The following is a 21,981-nucleotide window of genomic DNA, read 5'->3' on the forward strand; positions in this document are numbered from 1 at the left end:
ATTGTCAGTCCAGTGCATTATTGATTATGCTTTATAGGGAGGGGGCAGTAAAAAGGAAAATGTTGCATTTCTTTGATTTGAGTCCATTGCTGTGCTAGTGCAAGGTTAGTGCTACAGTGCAAATTGGTAGTGAAGTACCAAAAGCATTCAAGTTTCATGTGTTGTAGATGTACTTGCAACAATGTGAATACCTGAAGCAAATTCATCAGCATCATGTTGGAAATGCACAATAATTCATGGATTTTAAAAATAATGATCATGATGATCATGATGATGATGAAAATGATAATAACAATAATGATAATAATAATAGTTATTATTATTATCATTATCATCATTATTATTATTATCATTATTATTATTATTATTATTATTATTAGTAGTAGTAGTAGTAGTAGTAGTAGTAGTAGTATATTATTATATTATTATTATTATTATTATTATTATTATCATCATCATCATCATCATCATCATCATCATCATCATCATCATTGTTATTATTTCTTTCTCTCTTTTTTTTTTGTCTGTTGCTACAACTGTCATGGCCGGTTATGTCATAATCGTACAGTGGTTTGCAATTTCGAAACTTACAACCGTTGCTGTTACTTTGATGACAATTGTACTCTCGCATGATCACATGTTGATGACCTTCCTGGTCTGTGGTCATTGGCAGCAAGACTGTCTGTTGCATATTGCAGTAGAATAAAGAACTTTCTGAAACTGGAACCAGAAGCCAATTTTTTTTAAGAAGTCTCAAATCATGATAGATTGTAATAATCTCAGTTATTGCAGTAACTACAGCTGTATTATGATACTCCTAATTAGGTGCAAACCTATTACTGTAATTGTCTCCAGATTATTGAAAAAAAGAAACAGAACAATGGTCCTCAAGGCTCTGGACTGAAACATTAGATATATTTGATAAATGCTATAGATATGTCATTTGTGATGTGCATCGTAATAAGTTAAATAGCATGGTCAAAGGTCACCTGAAGTTAACTAAAAATTTAGTTTTTGGACCATAACTTCACAAAGGACAGCCCAATGATAAAGTTCATTGATACGAGGTGTAATCAAAAATTGCAAATGCATCATATTTCCCTTGTTCCTAGAAAACCAAAGGTAAATCTCTGAGTCAAATGGTCAGTGGAACTTCATGTACATTCATGTAAATGAGGCCATACATGCACCAGTATTCAGTGATTTCATGAGAAAATGGCAACTGGGTATCAAAATTTACTGTGCACAGCAGTTGGATTGCTCTATTATGTTCCAGTGTCACATAAAATTATTATTGTAAGCCCATTCTGTTTTGTGTGAAATAGATATAAACATTGGGGTGGAATTCCAATCAAAAGACATGTTCTGTGTCTGTTGTGTTTACTTTAGCCGACTTTACTGACAATAACCCAATAAAAAGATAGAGAGTATCTATGGAAGGAGAGTGCAGGAAAGACAAATCAAATTACAATGTAGTCATATATTTGTGATACACACTGTGGTATAACAATTCCAACATTTGACACGACTATGTGAAGACATTCACATCAGCAGAAGTCAGCAGGGAAGTGGGTTTTGGAAACCTTTGCTTTGGCAGCTTGAACATTTCACATGAAGTCGAGGTCATAATTTATGCCTTACTGTGGCCCCATATACATTAAGACATTATCTTTTTAGAAGAAACTTAAAGCAGTTAAAGAATATTTCGACAATAGCACAAGTGTATCATTCCCAAAATACTTTGATGTTTTAGGCTGTAATATATGTGTTATTAGTACATGGTAATGTTAACATATCCGCCACAACATGTCATTTCCTGCTGAAAACCAACTTTATCTTCCACAGGTGATGGCAACTACTACCATTCCATGTTAACATCAAAATCCATCGTATACATCTATTTAGGACACATGTTTCAATAGCATGCTCTGATGGATTACATAAACGATATAGAATTCTGTGTAGGTTCCCTGAAAAGTTGCTTTATTCCTCATGAATATCAGGTGTACATTCCACATTTTTGCTCATAACATCTCGTGATTTTGATCAGTCTGTTCGAATATTAACCGACATATTTTATGCTAACCACCTTATGAGACATTGCAATACATTTGTATCTCTGTACCGTGGCATGTGATGGACAAGACAGCTGTAGACTCGGGTGTTAGTTTTTATCAGAGATGAAAATTGATGCTTCAAATCCACACAATTGAAACACCAAGAAATAAAATTGTTCTTGTGACATGGAGAGCAGAGAAAATTTGCTACAATAGAAGTAAAGTCATAACTTCAGAAAAAGAGGAGAGCTCGATAAATGTTACATGACATAATCTCCTACACTAAACTTGAGCATATCGCACATCTTGTCAGTAGAGTTTAAATCCTCCTTTTCATTGTTTTCCTGTGTGGATGTCAAGTGTCTGTGCTTGGTAGTGCTTGTGCATATATTGTAAGATAATATCTTAGGTCATGATGATAGTTGACCTTAATAATTACAGGTCCTGTTTACCTTTGGGAACAGCAATTTAAAAATGTTCAAGATATCACATTTGATGCATATATGTGTAGGTCTGTTGTATCACAAAACATCCTACCACATGAGATTTTTGCAATAAAGCCTAAAATATAAGGAGATATCAGTATTTTTCTCATTAAACAATAACTGTAGACAGTTTAGTCCGGCGACATTTTTATTATAACCGTTGTTCACATTTTGTCTCTTTAATAATACTTAACATTAATTGTACGGATTCAAATTTTTACAGTGGTTGTTTCTATCCCAAACTCACATTTTAGAATTATCTTAAAGCACTAATGCTGGGATTTTGTTTCATCTGCAAATGACAAATTATGCCTTAATTTAGTGGCGGATCCAGAGGGGGTACAACCAGCGCACAACCCCCCCCCCTTATTTTTCGTTAAAAACAAATGAAATAAAAAGGGAAAAAATGAAATGAAACCCGGAAGTAGCACCAGAAATATTAGTCACGCCCCCCCCCCCCTTTTACAGAATTCCTGGATCCGCCCCTGTTAACTTAACCTCAAAACGGACGACACAATAGTGCTCTCAGCTGTCTCTTTTCACGAGGTACTTTTTGGTTTGCTTAAATGACGATGTCAAAACATGTCACATGAATTGGACTTGAGGGAGTATTTGACTAGACTGCCTTTTGTTTTTAATTCTGTAGTCATTCTTATCTAGATCAATAAACATGTTCTATTTCATGATTCAATTGCAGTATTCCACGATCTGATTGCAAAAGAAATGCATACAATTCTGTATTTTTTCAAATATTTTCCAATCAATCGTTGGTGATTCCAGCAAAGCTGATTTCAATACAATTTGATAAAATGTTACAAATCTTTTGTGATGACGAAGATTTTCCATTACCAATTAAATATCATTTTTCTTTTCCTTATTTTTTTTTCTTTTCTGACTGGTGGAAAAATAGCGGATTGATTGGTTTTCATTGGGTCTTTTATCGTATCTGTCTTTATCTGCGGATTTATATCACGACTCAGATTGCAAAAGTTGGATTAGACAACTACATCGAGAGATAATGTTTTGTTTCGTGTTTTGATTTAAAAACAGCTCCGAGTATCGAGTGTAGTGAATATGCTTTAGACTAGCGAATCTGCTGGCTTATGTTTCACTCAAGTTCATTTCTTTGTTTTTCCTTCACATTCGGGGAGTGCCATCCTCCCTTCAGGGCAGAGGTAACAGTCACATCGGTTCGCAACTGTTTAACTAGTAGATTTAATCCTTCACCACCTTTAAATATACATGTAGTGAATGTTACATACGAGATAAGAAAATTGCTTAATGGATGATTATCCAGAAGTCTTACCATACTGCAACAAGAGCTATATTAAAACCGTCAGTCTGTATGGAGATTATGTAGGGAGAAAAACAGACAATAGAACATGGTCTTACGTTAGCTATATAGGAGATCGGATCACAACATACATCCTTGCACAAAGTTATACTAGGCCAACGTGCAATTATGTTTCACCCTTACGCCGAAGGGGTAAAAGTGAAACAAACGCATGATGAAGGCCGGTGAGCCAGTTTATTTTTTTGGCGGTGGGGTCTTGAAAATCCCCGACAGAGGACGCATCTTAAAATGAGGTACTGTATTTCATAGAATTGATTTCCCGCACAGGGATTCATTGTCACAGAACCTCCCTATATATAGTCACAGTGCGCGTTAAAAATGCATAATTGGCAAACAATGTATGTCACATATTACCAAAGCGACCAATCACAAATCTTGCTACAAATACATTATTTACTATGAGGTCTATGGTCTTAAAACGTTCAGTGTGTGTGTGTTTTGTTTTTTTCTGCTAGCAGAAAAAGCGCTGGCCATTTCGGTATATGAAATAGTAAAATCTACTGTTCTAAATAGTGGTCTTTGGCGATCATGTGGAAATGAAACGATCTTTTTCGGCTCCGCTTCGTATATCATTCGACGTCATCACGGATCGCTGAGCTTGGTGACTTCGGGCGGTTCGTTGTCGTTGTCCTGGACGTTGCCCTGCTTGCTGATTTCGAGCAGGTTATGGGGGAGATCGTGCGTGCAGCCGGACTCGCTGCACAGCATCACGCTGCTCGTTCGCCGGCATCGCCCGCCTTGCTGCGCCTCGGACCGCGTGCTCGGATAACGGTATCTCTTCTTTGGGTAGCGTTCTTTGCTGTGCCACACACTGTACGCAAAGTAGATGAAAATACCTGCGTGGAAACACAAGATAAAAGGCAGTCTAGCGATATTTGTGGAAACTTAAAATCGTTTCATTTCAACAGGATTTTTCTCGTAGGGACATCTTACACCTTGAAGATTATGATAAACATGATGAAATCTTAGGTTAATGATGTTCATAGTGACTGCCACAACGAGATTAACATTTGCTGATAATGTTTGAAATGTGAAATTGATGTGAGAGTAGGCCTAAATCCTTGCAACATATTCATAGGGTAAGAATGACAGTGACAAGCTCCTGTCCACGCTTGAAGCATCTTCTTTAATTGCAAGTGACCAATTTATGGTCAGCTTTCTTCTCAAGATGGCCGGTGATGCATACAGGTTCAACCATTGTTACTTAATGTGCTAGCACTTATATACATGTATATATTTTGGTATATTGGTTGTGTAGGACCTATGCATGATGCATATAATAACACACACATACATACCTATTTGCATATAAGCTTACATAATATTGTATGCTACATTCAAACACATTTTTGTATTGTGTATACGTATAGTGTACATATATAAATAAACCTGTATATTTGTGTGTGTATGTGTGTGTTTATATGAGTAGGCCTACGTAGTCCACATGTCGGTGCAAAGATAGAACAGAACTGAAGTTCATGCTGATATAGCAGCAGTTTATTTTGACACATAAATTTTCGTGCCACTCGTCCGAAAATGTTCTTGAGAATCAAGAACACTAACTTATTTATAAAGGGCGAGTCGCACCAAAATTTATGTTTTGAAATAGACTGTTGGTATGACAGTATGAACTTGAGTACTGTTCTATTTTTGGTATAGATATAGATATATTATATATGGGCACATTAAGAGAGAAAGAAGGACCATTCACCTATCAGGGTGAGGACGACATATCGCACCCACGTCATGGCGTCCATCTTCATCAGAAGGTAGGAGTCGATGAATATACTGATAGTGGGTAGGAGTGGCACCAGAGGAACCTAAGAATGTAAGAAAACATAACATAATAATTAATATGTGGGATTAGGTGAATGTATCGTCGTCAGTAATGCATTGTCATTTTTTTAAAAAAGAGGAGGAAACATTATTTTATCGACAGCTGATCGAGGACATCGTAACAGGATAAAACTCAGCTCCTCCAAAAGGCAGAATGACTTGTTTTGGTTTGTTCACCATTTATTGGTAACAAGATCAACAGTATTATGTGCATTCTTGTCAATCAAAGCAAGGGACACTCTTTCAGTTGCTTGTGATATTGATATACCTTTTATTGATTTCCCTTTACTTACGTGACATCAAGAATTATTACAGATTTCCCAGCCAGAGACGACAGCACACGGAATTAAGTAAAACTCAATCGTAACTTCTTCTGCTTTTAGGGTGGACTTTCAGATTTCCGAGTATTTTAGTTAGAGGTGCGAGTTTTCTTCAATTTGTCACCCTCTACAAATGAAATTTATAAGATCGCAACTGCTGATCTATAATTCTGAACACAGGTATGTCGGAAAAAAGGAACCATAAGACTTGAACCTGTCATCTACTTCCAACTTTCAACATTCACCCCTCTGCTTAATGATGTCTTGTTCTCATTAATGCCTTGTCCGCCCTGGACTACTGTACTTTAATAACATAACAATGTCGGTATTTCGGAGCTTTGGTATTTGCTTCAAGTTCATAATGTCATTGCCGGCAACCAGGGATAGCCTGGTGGTAGTGTCGCTGACGGGACAGCTGTTAGATAACAGGTTCGAGTCCCGTTGTTCCTTTTTCTGACATGTTTGTTATATAAGATAACATATACAAACCATAGATCATCATTTGCGATCCTACAAATTCCATTTGTATAGAGGGAGACAAATTGAAGAAATCTCACACCGCAACCTTCACCCCTCTGCTTAATAATATCTTCCTTTCTATTGTCAGAGATTGTAGTTAGCTTTCTTCGTGCGCGTAATTCACAATGATAAAATACGATTAATATTCTGTCAGGGGAAAAATCGCATTCATATAACCGTGCTCCCTCACCTTAAAAGCAAGAGGTATGGTACTCTGCGGTTGCTTGATGATGATGAACATTAGAAGAAGGATGAAGGCCCCTATACCACTTGCGGCCCCTATGGCCCAGGGTCTTCTGTCAATAAGGTCTTCCCCGCCAAAGATGATCATAGCGTCCATGCCAAAACAAGAGCAAACTGTAAGATGAAAAACATGCACTGAATTTACTCTTTATGCATCATTTTCGGTACTTGTTTCTCTCTTTTTTTGGCTTCCGTTTTGTTTTTGTTTATTTTTTCTTGTTTGTGTTTTGTTTTGTTTTGTTTTGTTTGTCTCCTTTTTTTGGGGGGGTCGGATATCACAGACCTTTGATCTAATGATAATCAACATATCATTAATATTGATATCGTAATCGTAATTGCAGGGCAAATCCTTGTATTTATAACAAGCTTGCAATGGACAGTTACTGCCCTTGTTTGTATGCTCCGAACAACATTGACAAGAATATATGTAGTGTATTATATTGTTTCCCATAAGATAAGCTTGGACTTGTATCTCATCAAATTTGAAAACATTAGCTTTCAGGGGCGGATCCAGAAATTCAAAAGGGGCGCCTTTACAAAATGAAAGGGGAGGAGCACCCCCCCCCCATTATTTTATCTTCTTATTTCTTTTCTTTATACAAAATTAACCTAATGAGTCTCCCCCCCCCCCCCATCCCCCACTGACTTTGATGTTCTTAGACTTTCATTAGCAGTGCAGAATATTCTCTGCTCTGTTTTAGATATAGTAGGTGACGTTCTGGCCTTTTGTGATTGCATCGACAAAAGTGATTGCTCTCAACAAAACTCTCATTGTCTGTAGCGTTCTGTCCATACTCATCAAACAACCCTTACTCAACAGAATGACGCACACGATGACGACGCGAAACGAGAGCGGCGTTGGCTCGTCGTATATGGGCCAGAAGGCCTGGCTGAGGAACTTGGAGACCGCCGATCGACGGGCGTCGCCGAAGCCGGACCGATAACCGTCGATCTCGGGGAAGAGGAAGGTGTGGGAGGAGACAGGTGCCGACATATCGGGCTCGTATCTGTCCCAGAAAAACAACAGTGGCATTAGATTTCTTCAAGGGGTCATCCCACTAGACCGACACCCATGAGTCATACAGCCCACGAGTTCGACATTGAAAACAGGTCCATGAGTCATACAGCTCACGAATCATACAGCCCATGAGTTCGACACTAGACAAATAAAGCCCATGAATTCGACACTAGGTAAAAACAGCCCACGAGTTTGACAGATACAACACGGGGCTTAATGTGTCGGTCTCGTGGACCTTGTTAGCTTAGTGTCGAACTAATGGGCTGTATGACTCGTGAGCTGTATAACTCACGGGCTGTATGACTTGTGAGCTGTATGACTCATGGGTTGTATGACTCGTGGGTGTCGGTCTCGTGAAGTGCACCCTTTCTTCAACACTCCACGGCGTGACTTGGACGATTTTATACGATTTTATATGATTTTGTTGTTCCTGTGCGGCAATCCAACTTATGCACAACAGAAGAAGGAACATATTATATTGACACATGGATATAAGCCATATTTCGTGTGCGTACGTGAGTGTGCACATGTTTGTAAGTGTGAAATGTCATGGAGCCTTCATAGTATGAAAGTTACAAGATTACTCTTCCACTGTATGATCACATTCGATCTACACGTCTACACATGCATAGACACGTTACACTGTAAAAACATCGGTGTTAGATTTAACACCACGAGTGTTAAATCTAACACCGATCAAACTTCTATAGAGGACCACACCCACAGGTGTTAAAAATTCACTGTGATGGTGTTGAAAAGTGTTCACCTGACACTTTGTGGTGTTAATTTGACACTGTACCTGGTGTTATTTTCACAGTGTACTGGTGTTAATTCAAAAATGACACCACATGGTGTTGATTTGATATTTGTTGGTGTTAATATCAATGGTTTAACACCCGTCCAGCTTCAATAAGAGACCACACCAGCTGGTGTTACTTTGGTGTAAATTTATTTTCACATTTTTTCAAAAATCTAGTATTTTAATGTAAAATTCTTGATCGTCTTGTTTAAATTAAAAATCAACAAGAAGTGCAGTTACTAAGAAACTCTTCAAAAAACAGTTTAAAATTTGGAAATGACACCCGGAGGTGTTAATTTAACACCATAAATGAGCACCGAAAATCTAACACCAGCTCGGTGTTCACTATTTAACACCGGACTTTTTGCAGTGTATGTTGCTTGACAAAACAAAAGAAGAGAAGACCCGACAGTTGCATATAAGGCAGGCAGTATTATATATGATCAAATAGTTCTCGATTCTCAGTGACGCAATCAAATTTCTATTCTAATGAATCAAGGACCCATTCGTCAACACTTCTCAAGCATTAAGCATCGAGAATACAAAAGTGAAAAATCGTCGAAATACACAACACCGACTTGACAACTGATTCACCTGAGCATGATGACGCAGGCGGCAACGGTCAGAAATGGAACCATTGCACCCATGACCACGACGCTGACGAGGGACTGGAGGTCGATGACCAGGGTGATGATACCTGCGAAGAATTGAGAATCCACTCTTATATAGAAACCACAAAATCAATATCACACTACTTTGCTTTGTTATATTGTCATACGCTCTCGAATGATTTTGATGAACAGTACTTTGTGGAATTCAGTCAACAGTGCCAAAATAAAGGGCTCCCATACATGAGATTTATGTTTATGGTACTATTCCAGAAAACATCAAGGAAACAACGTAGTTAGAAAAAACACAGACAACTGCACTGAGTATAGTTTATTCAGGGGTCGATCTGAATCGTGATGAAGAGAGGACTCTAGAACCTTTAGATTTCCTCTTTCCTTTCCTCTCCATTCTCAGTTTAATTTTGGTAAAAATTGATGTTTCATATAGCACTGGGGAACATCTTGGTATCAACGATGATATGATTAGTGTTGTCGAATCTGTCTCAAGGTCACAGACATTGAAATATGATGAGCTTTTCAAACTGATATCCAGTTTGCCACATCGGTCGTGGTTGTTTGAGATTGACACATTAATTCATTCATTCATTTACTCAGTCAATCAATCATTATTCATTCATTCGTTCATATCAATCTCAATGCATAACAACGACATTTGCAAATGCCAAAACGCAGTTATGATATTACTTCTTAAATGGTGGAATCATAAGAAAAGAACACAAGAGATTAGTTGGAAACGATCCCTTGGTTCAATCAATCTTACATCTCAGCGAGGGTTACTATCAAACAAATTCACATGAAACTACAACAAAGGTGGGAGGAGATAAGATAAGGAAATAAGAAGAGGCAGAGGAAGATGTATTGGATAAATTACATTACTTTTGGTACATTTCATTAAAAAAAATGACCTGTAAAAGAACAGAGGAAGAGAATTTGTGTCGCTCTGGAGCTCATGTACGTGAAATCTATCATGACATATGAAAAGTTTCATCGCAAAAGGAGTTAAATCCATTCCTATCAATATGAGATATTTTCGATTAAACCTGTTAAAAAATTGATAAGAGTAAAATATGCATGGGACATATTTAATCATAACTTCAAGAATGTTTCTTGTAATACAACAAGTGATGTATCATTGCAACTGATTGACAAATTGCCCATAATTACGCAGTACCCGCTGCATGCTATAAGGATAAGAACCGACACTTGCTGTCGGGCGAAAGCTCGGTGGTCTAGTTGAGATAACGCCTGTCCGGTGATCAGGAGGTCGTAGGTTCGAATCCTGCTCGAGTATGTACGCCCATGATTTTTCATCATGACTATTACTAAAACACTGATCAACTCGGTGCTTATTTACGTCGATGTAGGGCAATTTGTCAATCAATACATTGCAATGAAAACACCTCGACGGAAGAATTTCATGAATTTGAATAAGTGATGTATCATTTGAAAGGTTTTACTTTGCTCTAATTGCTGGCGGACTTATATTAGAATGTTTGAAAATGAAGCTTAACCCGCCGGTATTGCAATTAAACTCCTCCTACCTTGATGCGATATGAGAGTCTTTGGGTATTTCGTCCATAAATTTACGTTACACAGTGGTCTTACCGGCAATGACGCCGGACACAAGGCAGGCGTTGAACGGCGTTCGAAAACGTGAATGAACAGTGCCCAGAAACCGGAAAATAATCCCGTCTTCGGCCATGGAATAGAGGAAGCGGGGAAGGGCGAACATACAGCCGTAGAGACTGGAAGTGAAAAAGCATGAAATACTACACACTACACGTTTCGTATAACCTACAACCATGCTAGTGTCAATGATTCTGCATTCATTGCACATGGAATTTCGTGCTAAACGAGGAACAGAGTAATTTTTGAAAGTGGACGGCAGTGTACAAAATTACTGTTCTTCGAATGAAGTAAAACAAAGAGGAAGCATTACTTCATTTTAAAATGTAATTGAAGCCCTTTTTCATCAATTTAGCGTTTTCTATATACCTATGTGTTTCGTAAAATGGTTGCACTACGTAAATTTCACATATATTACCAATTGTCTTTTGAAGCATATATGCTGGATTCAGTTTCTGCATCGTACACAAAAGAATAACTTTTTTTTTCTATGGGCCCACATTTAAACAGGGCGTTTGTTTGTTCTCTTTCCGATCCTTTGAAATACGTATGATAATGAATAATAGAGAATAATACTATTTGAATGCGGTTATAAAGGGGGTAGTGACAGACAGTAACTTCCTTGCAGTTTACCTTGTGATGAGGCCACAGATCCCTCCCACTCCTATGATGTAACGCGCTACCGTCCAACCAACAGCGTCAAATGCCACAGGAAGAGGCGCCTCTTCATCCAATAGAAAGTACGGACACATGAGAGTCATCACCGAAGACACGCCCACGTACGCCAGGAAAGTGAGGGACAGTGAAACGAGGATCCCTATTGGCAGAGTACGCTGTGGGTTTCTCACCTCCTCGCCTGATTGGTCACGAAATTATGAATATGGATGAATTTGTAGTGGTCACAAAATTCTAAATCTGAATGAATTTTGTAGCGATTATAATTCTTCAGACATTGCATTGCATTGAATTCCACATCATATTCAACACGACAGTATTGGTGCATTCGATTAACTAAACATAATGAAAGAGGTTTTACAAAAATCGGACAAAATTGTTATGATAGTTATGGAGTTTTAAGTTTGCCCGTTCTCAAGAAACGGTAATAGTTGCAACCATATGAGCACATTTCAGGAGTAGCGGTGATAAATGTCACCTTATCGCTGGTCTCCCGTGTATCTGTATATAAGGAAAACTTGATTGAATTTAACTCTTTGACATACATGTGTAAATCAAGTTCTTTTAAAGAATTTCTCAAGCATTGTTGCAGTCTTGACTTATAACCAAAAGCAACGAAGAATTTACACGGGTTGTAGTTAAAAGTGTGATTACGTCGTTTTCATAATAGTGTACAAAACATTGCATGATTGTCTGGTCTACTTTGCTTGAGTGTTTGACACCAATATCACTTTCCGTGGGGAAATGTGAAACTTCAAATCTATATTTTCATCGATAAAGCTAACTTTGATACGTAGTTGTTTTATGAATTGGTATCCCAGCTGGTGATACCATTTTCGCTGTATACAATATTGCGTCTTAATGTCAAAAAGGTGACATTGGAAAGTGATTTTAGTACTACGTGTACTTTGTAGTTCAATGTTCAACGTTCAATTCTATATGCAATTTAACAATTGTATTTTTTCTAACAAATGGTGACATTTTCAACTAATTTGAAATGTTTTCTTTTACTATTGTTTTTATTCCTGCCTTGTTACTGCATGGATTTAATTTCATCACAATTTGTGTGTTTTTGCCTTACTTATACAATGATCTGTCTGCTTTGCTTGATAATCATTGAATGAATGTACTCATTAAAAATGCTATTGTGACTTTTTGTTAAAACTTCGACTATCTTCTTTGCCTTCTCTACTCCCACTTTCAATAGGGTGGAATTACATTTAAATCAAAGCACTAAGACAAAAGGACGTCTACTACATGATATGCAACAATAAAAACATCAATTTATTTCAAAGTGTGGTCAATATTTTCAACAAGACACAAATCAATATGCTAATTTCGTCATTCCGCGATAGGGTTTGCAGGAATATCACGTGAACATGAAAATGGACGGATCAGGTACCTGCGGTTGCAACTACTTCAAATCCAATAAACGCGTAGAAGCATACTGCCGCCCCGCTGAACACGCCTCCCACGCCGTAGGGAAAGAATCCACCTGCTCCGAACTCGGAGCACATTCGAGGACCACCGGTAACCACTGACGACGACGACCCGTTGGCCCACATCGAGGCCCGATGGGGCACGTCGTCGCATGGTACATGAGGGAGATCGCTAACGGGTATGGACCAGTTTGACGGCACCACCTTGAAGAAGCCGCAGATGACGATGTAGAGGATGACAAAGAGGTTGAGTCCCGTGAACACGTTGTTGAAAACGGATGAGGTCTTGACGCCGATGCCCATCAAAACTGAAAAATCAAATGGGGGGGGGGGATTAGTTATAATCAATATCATTTTGAAAGAACTTTGTGGAGTTTCGTCACCTCCCGCTTATTTGACATGCATTCCGAAAACCGTACACGCCACAGTACTACGTACATTTTGAAACAAAACATCAGTTTCAGTATCTGTAGACGTACACAATATGTTTAAAAAAAAGAAAAAGGGTCAAGCTTTGCATGCTCTAATAATTTCGTATATCTGCCTCACATGATATAAATTATTTTGATCTATTCTTTTTAATCAAGTGCATTGCTGTGGATGTCAAGAGTCATTTATTTTTTTAAGAGATGATGACGTTATCAAACAATGGCCACATAATGTTAGTTTACATGGACTCATTTGAGATAGAAGTATGATACCTCTGTATTTACCATTGAACAATGGTAATGCATTAGTTTTTCATTCAATCACTATGGATCGCCAGATCCAGTAGGTATGTATTGCCCATAATCAGATCAAATTTTGTAGCGTTATGGAAATTGATGTATGAATGCATTGTATTTTGACCAAGCATCCAAAGCATACTTTGAAGAAACAAAGTATATAATAGTAAACTATCGGAACTGTCCTTCCTCGTAATTTGTATGGTTCCTTCAAAACTCCCTGGAGAGAGATGATGATCTGGATAATGACCAGGACTTTGTATTTCGTATCTTAACTTAGGAGTCTAAGTCTGAACTTCCATGAAAATTTCATCCAAATACCTTCACATCTTCTTTAAACAAACAGAAATGCAACGTCTTTGGCGTATATGTGAAACTCAGAAGCCAGTTCTATTCGAAGAAGAGCAGCAGCTTACGTCAGCAGTGACGTACGTGGGTGACAAGTGATGCTTTCAACAACACGTTCTATAAAGCTTACAATTTGGTCACGTGACATACCCGATGACACTATGCAGAACGCGAAGCCCAAGAAATCCGGGTAACTCGCCAGCCAAGACGTGTTCATCGCGAAATTCGAAGACAGAAAGGCATCCATTTGGTTACCAATCAGCGAGTCGATGTAAGCGGTGGTTGCCCTGGCAACAGATGCAGCACCTGTGTCACACGAAAATTGTTATGTTTATTCACTGAAAAAAATGACGGGCATATTTTGATGATGTTGCACAGAATGAACCCGAACAATAAACAAGTGAAGTTACCAGCCACTTCAATTATTTTTATGCGATTACATATCCCTTTCATAGTCCTCATCACTCAGAGTCTCTCATCTGAGATGCTAAATAGACCTACTCTGTGCTGCTGATGTTGTTGTGTTTAGATTTCTGGCGGTTTCACTGAAAGGTTGATGAAATTGTTTAGTTCTTCAATCTGGTGGAATCAAAATAAGTGTACCGTTATGGCATGACGTACGCAATTGAAACTACTGGAGAAACTGTGCGAAATGGGACGACGATTCCTTAACTTGATAACTCATAGGGTAAGCATTTTACATTCATTTGTTTAAATTCATTTGTTTCAAAGTAAACATTAAGTCTCTGCAGCATTTGAAATTAAAAACAAAAATCACTGAATATTGACACTTGGAAATGACCAATAACAGCTATCAGGGGCGGATACAGGAATTCCGTAAAGGGAGGGGAGCCTTTACAAAAGTAAAAGGGGGCGCCCCTCCCCTCCATTCTTTCTTTTAATTTCTTTTGTTTTAGCAAAAAAAAAAAGGGGGCACACCCGCTGCGCCCAAAACAAACATGACAAAGATGCAATCCTTTAATTTCAGCTGGAGATGGGTAGGTTTTTAGGGCACATTACTGGATTAAACATCTCTGGTGAGTAAAATCTCCCTCAAAGAGAAATCTTGAGTTCTTCGGCACACAGGGGGCTCAGTCGCGATATTGTGTTACACTCTGATGATAAATAAAGACCTTTGGGTCATGCAAGAAAGGAATGATAAGGATGACCTTTGCCGTTGAACTATAGATGTGTCAGTCAAAACTACTACAGGGATGCGTTTTCGCACAACTAAAAGAAATTACATTCTGTGATTAACAAGAACTTCACTTCATTGATGGCTCAGAAGAGTAACTGCAGTAACATGTATCAGCGCTGGATTTCCTGTTGTCCTTGTCTCTGCACTAAGTTCACGATGTTAAGATTTACAGAGGCTATATTGTCACACCAAAACCATGTTCAGATTCTTTAAGTAATGTAAAAAGCCGTCCTTGTGTTGACTGTTTAGACTGGTAGAAATTTCATAGGGTTTAGCCTCCTACCACCTGCTGCCAGTCACAACAGTATAAAACAGGCGATTCGTTCATTTGTTTGCATTTCTCTTCAGCTTTATTTGTGATAATTTGTATGTGTATTGTCTTTATAATTTGATAAAATGATTTGCAATGAATCACATTAACTGAATGCAATTCGTGTTCTTTTTCTTTTTTTAAGGCAATCCAGCGACAATTACACACGCTCAACTCTAGCACTGATGAAACAATTTACCTGCCCACCCTAGCAGTTTAGTACATAACCGTACAAAAGTATATGCACGATCAGGTGAGGTGCTCCTTTGTTTTTATATCTATGTGTATGCATGCATGTATGTGTGTATGTGTTTACGTGTGTTTCAGTGTATGTGCTTTCTGTTATATGAGTCAAATTGTATTTTGTCACATTATTCTCTTCATGATGTGATCCTCGGCGCATCGCGCCATTCAGTTTCGACATTAAGCCTGTCATCACCACTCTATACACTAGTTCATATACAATTCCAATGGTAATTTGAGATGGCTGTACTTTAAGAGTTAAACAGGAAAACTGACCCAAAATATTTTCGATAAGAACGTTCCATCCGACGAAGAAGCCGATAAACTCGCCCATTGTTACGTAGGTGTACACGTAAGCTGAGCCCGCCTTCGGCACTCGAGCCCCTAACTCGGCAAAACATGTACCTGTTGAAAAATAAAACAATGGCAGACACTCGCAAAATAAAAGAAACAAGAGACCCGCGGGTCACGCGCTCACCTGAGTATCGCAATTTCACCTTTCATGCATTCTTGCACACTCTTACCTGAGAACATTGGAAACTTTAGGTCTGCATATGGATCCCTCCCCCCCCCCCCCTCAACTCGGGGGGGGGGGGGGGGGGGCAGGCAGTCCTGGATCTGAATCTGCAATTAACAAACTTGGAACTAAAGTCATCAATGTACAAACTCATGGCATTAACTTTGCTTTATCATTTCTGGTTCTAGAGCAGAAGATTTTACATATTCCTTAATGTGGGGGGGGGGGGGGGGGTGGGCCCCCTAGTCCCCCCCCCCCCCCCAAGAAGGAATTGAGATTCTATCCCCCTAGGGATGCTACCTGCTAAGTTTGATCAAAATTCATCTTGAGGTTTTCAAGAAGAAGATGAACATGTACAATTCAGGCTCCATTACAACTGTATTGTAGGACTTCTCCCCAGCCCTCTCCTGGGTCCTAAGGGGGGGGGGGGGGGGGCACTCCTAATTCCGCCAACCCCATGAACAAACTTGAAACTACAGTCATCAATGTACTAACTCATAGTATCATCTAAGCCCTATCACTTCTGGTTCTAGAGAAGATTTTTAAAGGTTCCTTAATTTTAGGGGGTTTGGCCCCCTAGGGACCCCCCAGGTGGGCAATGGAGCCCATTTGAACAAATTGAGATCCTATCCCCCTAGGGATGCTACCTACCAAGTTTGGTGAAAATCAGACATGGCGATCTCAAAGTGAAGATGAAAATGTACAATTTAGGCCACATTAGGACCCCTCCCCACCCCCTCCCCTGGGTCCCAAGGGGGGCACCCCTGATTCCCCCATGAACAAACTTGAAACTACAGTCATCAATGTACTTACTCAGAGTATCATCTAAGCCCTATCACTTCTGGTTCTAGAGAAGATTTTTAAAGGTTCCTTAAGTTTAGGGGGTTTGGCCCCCTAGGGACCCCCCAGGTGGGCAATGGTGCCCATTTTAACAAATTGAGATCCTATCCCCCTAGGGATGCTACCTACCAAGTTTGGTGAAAATCAGACATGGCGATCTCAAAGTGAAGATGAAAATGTACAATTTAGGCCCCATTAGGACCCCTCCCCACCCCCTCCCTGGGTCCCAAGGGGGGCACCCCTGATTCCCCCATGAACAAACTTGAAACTACAGTCATCAATGTACTTACTCAACGTATCAATTAAGCCCTATCACTTCTGGTTCTAGAGAAGAAGATTTTTAAAGATTCCTTATTTTAGGGTGTTTGGGCCCCCCTGGGGCCCCCCCAGGTGGGCCATGGTGCCCATTTGAACAAATTGAGATCCTATCCCCCTAGGGATGCTACCTGCCAAGTTTGGTGAAAATCGGTCATGGGGTTCTCAAGAAGAAGATGAAAATGTAAAAAGTTTACGCACGACGGACGACGGACGACGGACGACGCACGACGCACGACGCACGACGCACGACGCACGACGCACGACGGACGAAGAGCGATCGCAATAGCTCACTTGAGCCTTCGGCTCAGGTGAGCTAATAAGCCTGAGGACAGAACATTTGAGCCTGATTTATAATGTTAGACATGCGTATACGATGTTTCCATAGAATTTGCATTGAAGTGCATTGGACGGATGTTTATTTTGTTTTCTTTTTACAGAAATAAACTTATTGCATGCATCATGGTATTTGTCGACACAAACTGTAACTAAGCTCATCTGGATTACTTCTTAAGTTCTGCATTACCGTGACAGTAATCAATCCACACACACACACACACACGCACACAAGATAATTTTGATAAACAGACCTTTCATAGTGAGATTGTGAACTATCTCCTTGAGGCAGTTTTCAGGTCATTATCAAAGAAAATCTAGCCCGAAGGACTTGCTGACTATGGCCCAAATTCCCATGACACTCTCAAAGGGCAAAGTTAATGCTATCTCATGCAGTGCATTGTATAATTTTATTTACCCATCTCATTCAAAAGTTGTTATACCACCTGTTGCTTTCACAGCCGTGACCGAGAATGTTGGCCCTTCACAATACACCCGATTAAATTTTTGGAATCAAGCCAAATACTTGTTGTTAATCGCATAAGCCGTTAAGATTACCTAATAACTCAACAAGATAATACTAAATTTCGCAGTTTACAGGGGCGGAATGCATTTGAATGTAGAAAGGCCCAAGAAATGCAGCTCAATTTGGCAGATGAGGAAACCGACAAATGCACAAGGTGGACAACAAAACTCACAAGGATAAGACGTCATGTTCTTAAGCGTAATGTGAGTGGTGAACATCCTAAAGGCAATTATGACAATGTATGATAACGACAATGATCACCATCAGAATGGTATTTAGATTGATACTTAAACAAAGCTATTGATGATGATGACGATGGTTACAGTAATGGCTAGAAAATAATTGAAAAAACTATCATGATGATAAAGTAGTGGAAAGGGGAATGTTTTCAATCAAATATTCATATTATCTGAAGGATCTAGACAGTCATGGAATTAATTGTTCCCATCATATGTAAAATTATGATTGAAACTACGAAGACGTAGTGGACGTTCTTGACGTGGCTGATGACGGTAATTGTAATTGGTTATCTCTGCCAAAGATCTCTGGCTGATTGGGTCTATATGCCACTATGCCACTTAACACTGTTTGTCTCAGGATGGTTATCCTATATTATCTTTTCATAATATTTCGACATAGATGATAAGTGAAAGAGTGGAATATATCATTACCTAAATTTAAAAAAAAATGAAATAATCAATTTAATAATAATGATAACAACGACAATCGATTTACAATTATTTGAACTTATTTTTTGGCAATGTTTGCACGCTTCTGTGCAAAAATAAAAAAAAAGAAGGCAACAACACTTTGTTGGTCATGTCAAGTTGATGCGAAGATCGCTATAGTCAGGAGATGGTGGTGATTGTGGTACTGGTGGTGGGGTGGCGATGGTTGAAGTTGTAGCGGTTGTGGTGATTCAAATGTAATGACGGTGGTCATGCCATTATGTTGATGTATAGATCACCAAGACTGTGAGTTGGTGGCGATTGTGGTGGTTAATGATGAGGTACTGCCATTATGGTGGTGGTCGTAGTAATGGTGGCAATTGCTGCCATGAGGTTGTAGTGGTTATGGCGATTCAATCGTAATAAGTCATGTCATGGTGTTGATGTAAAGATCGCCACGGCCATGAGTTAGTGGAGATCGTGGTTCTGATGCTAAGGTGATGTCATGATGGTCGTGTGGTGGTGGCAATGGTTGTAGTGGTTGTGGAGGTTCAGTAGTAATGACAGTAGTCATGTCATATAGTGTTGATGTAAGATCGCCACGGCCGCGAAGTGGTGGAGATTGTGGTGCTGATGGTGAGGTGATGTAATGATGGAGGTGGTGGTGGTGGCGATAGTTGCCATGAAGTCGTAGTGGTTGTGGTGATTCAGTCGTGATGTAGGTGGTCATATCATGGTGTTGATATCAAGGTCTCCATGGCCTTGAGTTGGAGCAGATTGTGGTGCTGTTGGTAGCCTTGGGTTTGTGCAGATTGGTGCTGATGGTGATGTGATGCCATGATGGTGATGGCGATGGTTGTCGTGGAATTTGTGATGTTGAGTTATGGCGGTGATCATGTCATCACGTTGACGTAAAGATCGGCTTAGTTATGAAGAGGTTGAAATTGTGGTGCTGGTGGTGGCGATAGTTGCAGAGATTGTGGTGGGAGTAACAATGACCATAGTCATGTCACGTATACAGAGACAACTGATATTATTGTGATGGTAATGATAACAATCATGGGTAATCATGGTAGTCAATGGTGTTCGTAATAGTGTTTAAAATGGTGATGCTAATAATTGTGACGATGGTGAACATAACGATGATTAACATTATTGTGACTTTAGGATCATGGTAGGGATAGTAATGATGGTTGTGATAATGGTAGAATCAATCATGATGATGGTTAAAATAATGGTGGTTATGGTAAGGTGACAGGTCGAGTCATTAGGTGGCGGTACCAGTGTTGGTGATCGTGATGTTCTTAATGGTATAGTCACAATGGTCATGATGGTGACGATGATAGTGGTAGCGCCTATTGTGGTGATAATAATAACGATGGCGTTCATGCAATGATAAAAGTGAGATAAAAGACTATGATAGTCATCAGGTGGTACGCGGTAGTGGTAATGAGGCCGATCTGTTGGTGATCGTGGTGTAAATCTTTAATGGTGATACCACTGCTGGTAATGATAAATGGTGGTATAGTGGTAGTGGTGGTGGTAGTGGTGTTTTCACGTCAGCATCGTGATGTACAGACCGTGCTAGTCATGACGTATAGTGGTGATAATGATGCTGATAATGGTGCCTAATGGTGCCGGTAATGGAGATAATGGGGATTATCATAATAACCGATGGTTGCAGGAATGCCAAAAGCGATGATGGTGATGATGGTAGCCATGGTAATGATCGGATGACTATAGTGTAGCGGAGCGAGTGTACTATGCATGGAGTTCTGATAATGGTCATTTCCATGTTGATCACTGTGTTGGTGGCAGCAATGGCAAGTAGAAAATTGTGTTGGTATTCATGTAACGACATTACATTGTAATCATGAATGGATTAAATCAAGAGGCCCAAACGACAGTAACATTATTCATCTAGTCAGCTGGTCCAAATGCTAACGTGCACACGTGCATAATCCATTAGCGGCTTCCACTGCATGTAGCTGTTGGCCTACGTGCAATGCATCGCATCCTATGAATACACTCAAGCGTATATTAGACATAAACACATTCACACATTACCTCACAGACATGCTAAAGTCGGCTTTCAGTAAAACTTATGACTTTACAGACAGACGAACATATTTTGAAACGATTAAATGGAGAAAAAAATCAGGAGCACACGTGTCTCTTATCGACCCCTTCCTAACCTCACCCTTGAAATATAGTGACACCCTTATTCCAACCCAAAACTTAGTCTTACAGGTGCTTATATAGGACGCACGGTTAATAACTTTTGATAACTTTTCCACCAATGATGATTAAAGACAATACATACATCAATCTTCCATGTTTTTTTTTCTCTTCGGTTGAATTGGAAGATACATAGGGAACCCATGCCCTTATCCTACTCCCCCCCCCCCCCCCCTCTCTCTCTCTCTCTCTCTCTCTCTCTACCCCTAAGCCTACCTGCTAAGATGGCAGCGATGGCGGCGATCGAGAACGATACGACGATGGCAGGTCCAGACTGCCATTTTGCCACCTGCCCGGTGACCACGTAGATTCCAGCTCCGAGGGTGTTCCCTATCCCCAGCAGGATCAGATCCCAGGCCGACAGACAGCGCCGAAGCTGAGACGCATTCGCCGAGGTCGGATCGGTGTTGATCTGCTTCTTCCGGAGAAGCACTCCGGCGAGGCGCCGAAAGGTCGTCATCGTGTGCTCAACAGGACCACAGACCGTCGAAATCGTCCTCGTAAATGAATCGCACGGATCTCTTCTAGATATTTTCTCTCAGATGGACACACACGAAAAGTTTTTGTCTGTCTGCTTTGAGTACTTTGTGTGTGTGCTTTTGTGTGTGTGTGTGTGTGTGTGTGTGTGTGTGTTTGTTGTTGTTGTTTTTTAAGAAATCTGTGATCATAAGAAACAAACACCGAATACCCAAAGAATCGGCATCTATGATCAAGTTA

The 21,981-nt window shown here is 39.7% G+C and overlaps 1 protein-coding gene across 1 annotated transcript; it reads right to left on the minus strand.

Moving 5' to 3' along the window:
* Nucleotides 1-24: 24 nt before the first annotated feature.
* LOC139727301 (cationic amino acid transporter 2-like) lies at nucleotides 25-21,724 on the minus strand. Its single transcript, XM_071638255.1, has 13 exons — nucleotides 21,481-21,724; nucleotides 16,101-16,229; nucleotides 14,224-14,379; nucleotides 12,964-13,308; nucleotides 11,520-11,742; nucleotides 10,866-11,005; nucleotides 9,226-9,328; nucleotides 7,628-7,821; nucleotides 6,762-6,928; nucleotides 5,608-5,716; nucleotides 4,490-4,732; nucleotides 592-720; nucleotides 25-29 (listed from the first exon to the last, which is right to left on the minus strand). The coding sequence occupies exons 1-13, from the start codon at nucleotides 21,722-21,724 to the stop codon at nucleotides 25-27; spliced, it is 2,187 nt and encodes a 728-aa protein (XP_071494356.1).
* Between the last annotated feature and the right edge of the window lie 257 nt (nucleotides 21,725-21,981).

Source organism: Diadema antillarum, unplaced genomic scaffold (assembly GCF_040938485.1).
Source record: "Diadema antillarum isolate AM-2024a unplaced genomic scaffold, OU_Dant_1.0 seq00000124_RagTag, whole genome shotgun sequence".
Lineage (NCBI taxonomy): Eukaryota > Metazoa > Echinodermata > Echinoidea > Diadematoida > Diadematidae > Diadema > Diadema antillarum.

Bases quoted from the DNA above. Each gene is read 5' to 3' on its own strand.
- LOC139727301 (XM_071638255.1), bottom strand. From the start codon at position 21,724: ATGACGACCTTTCGGCGCCTCGCCGGAGTGCTTCTCCGGAAGAAGCAG. The intron at 13,309-14,223 runs GTATGTCACGTG...TTGATTTTTCAG, and splicing joins GTTCTGCATAGTGTCATCGG to TTTTGATGGGCATCGGCGTC. The intron at 11,743-12,963 runs GTACCTGATCCG...GTGACCAATCAG, and splicing joins TGAAGTAGTTGCAACCGCAG to GCGAGGAGGTGAGAAACCCA.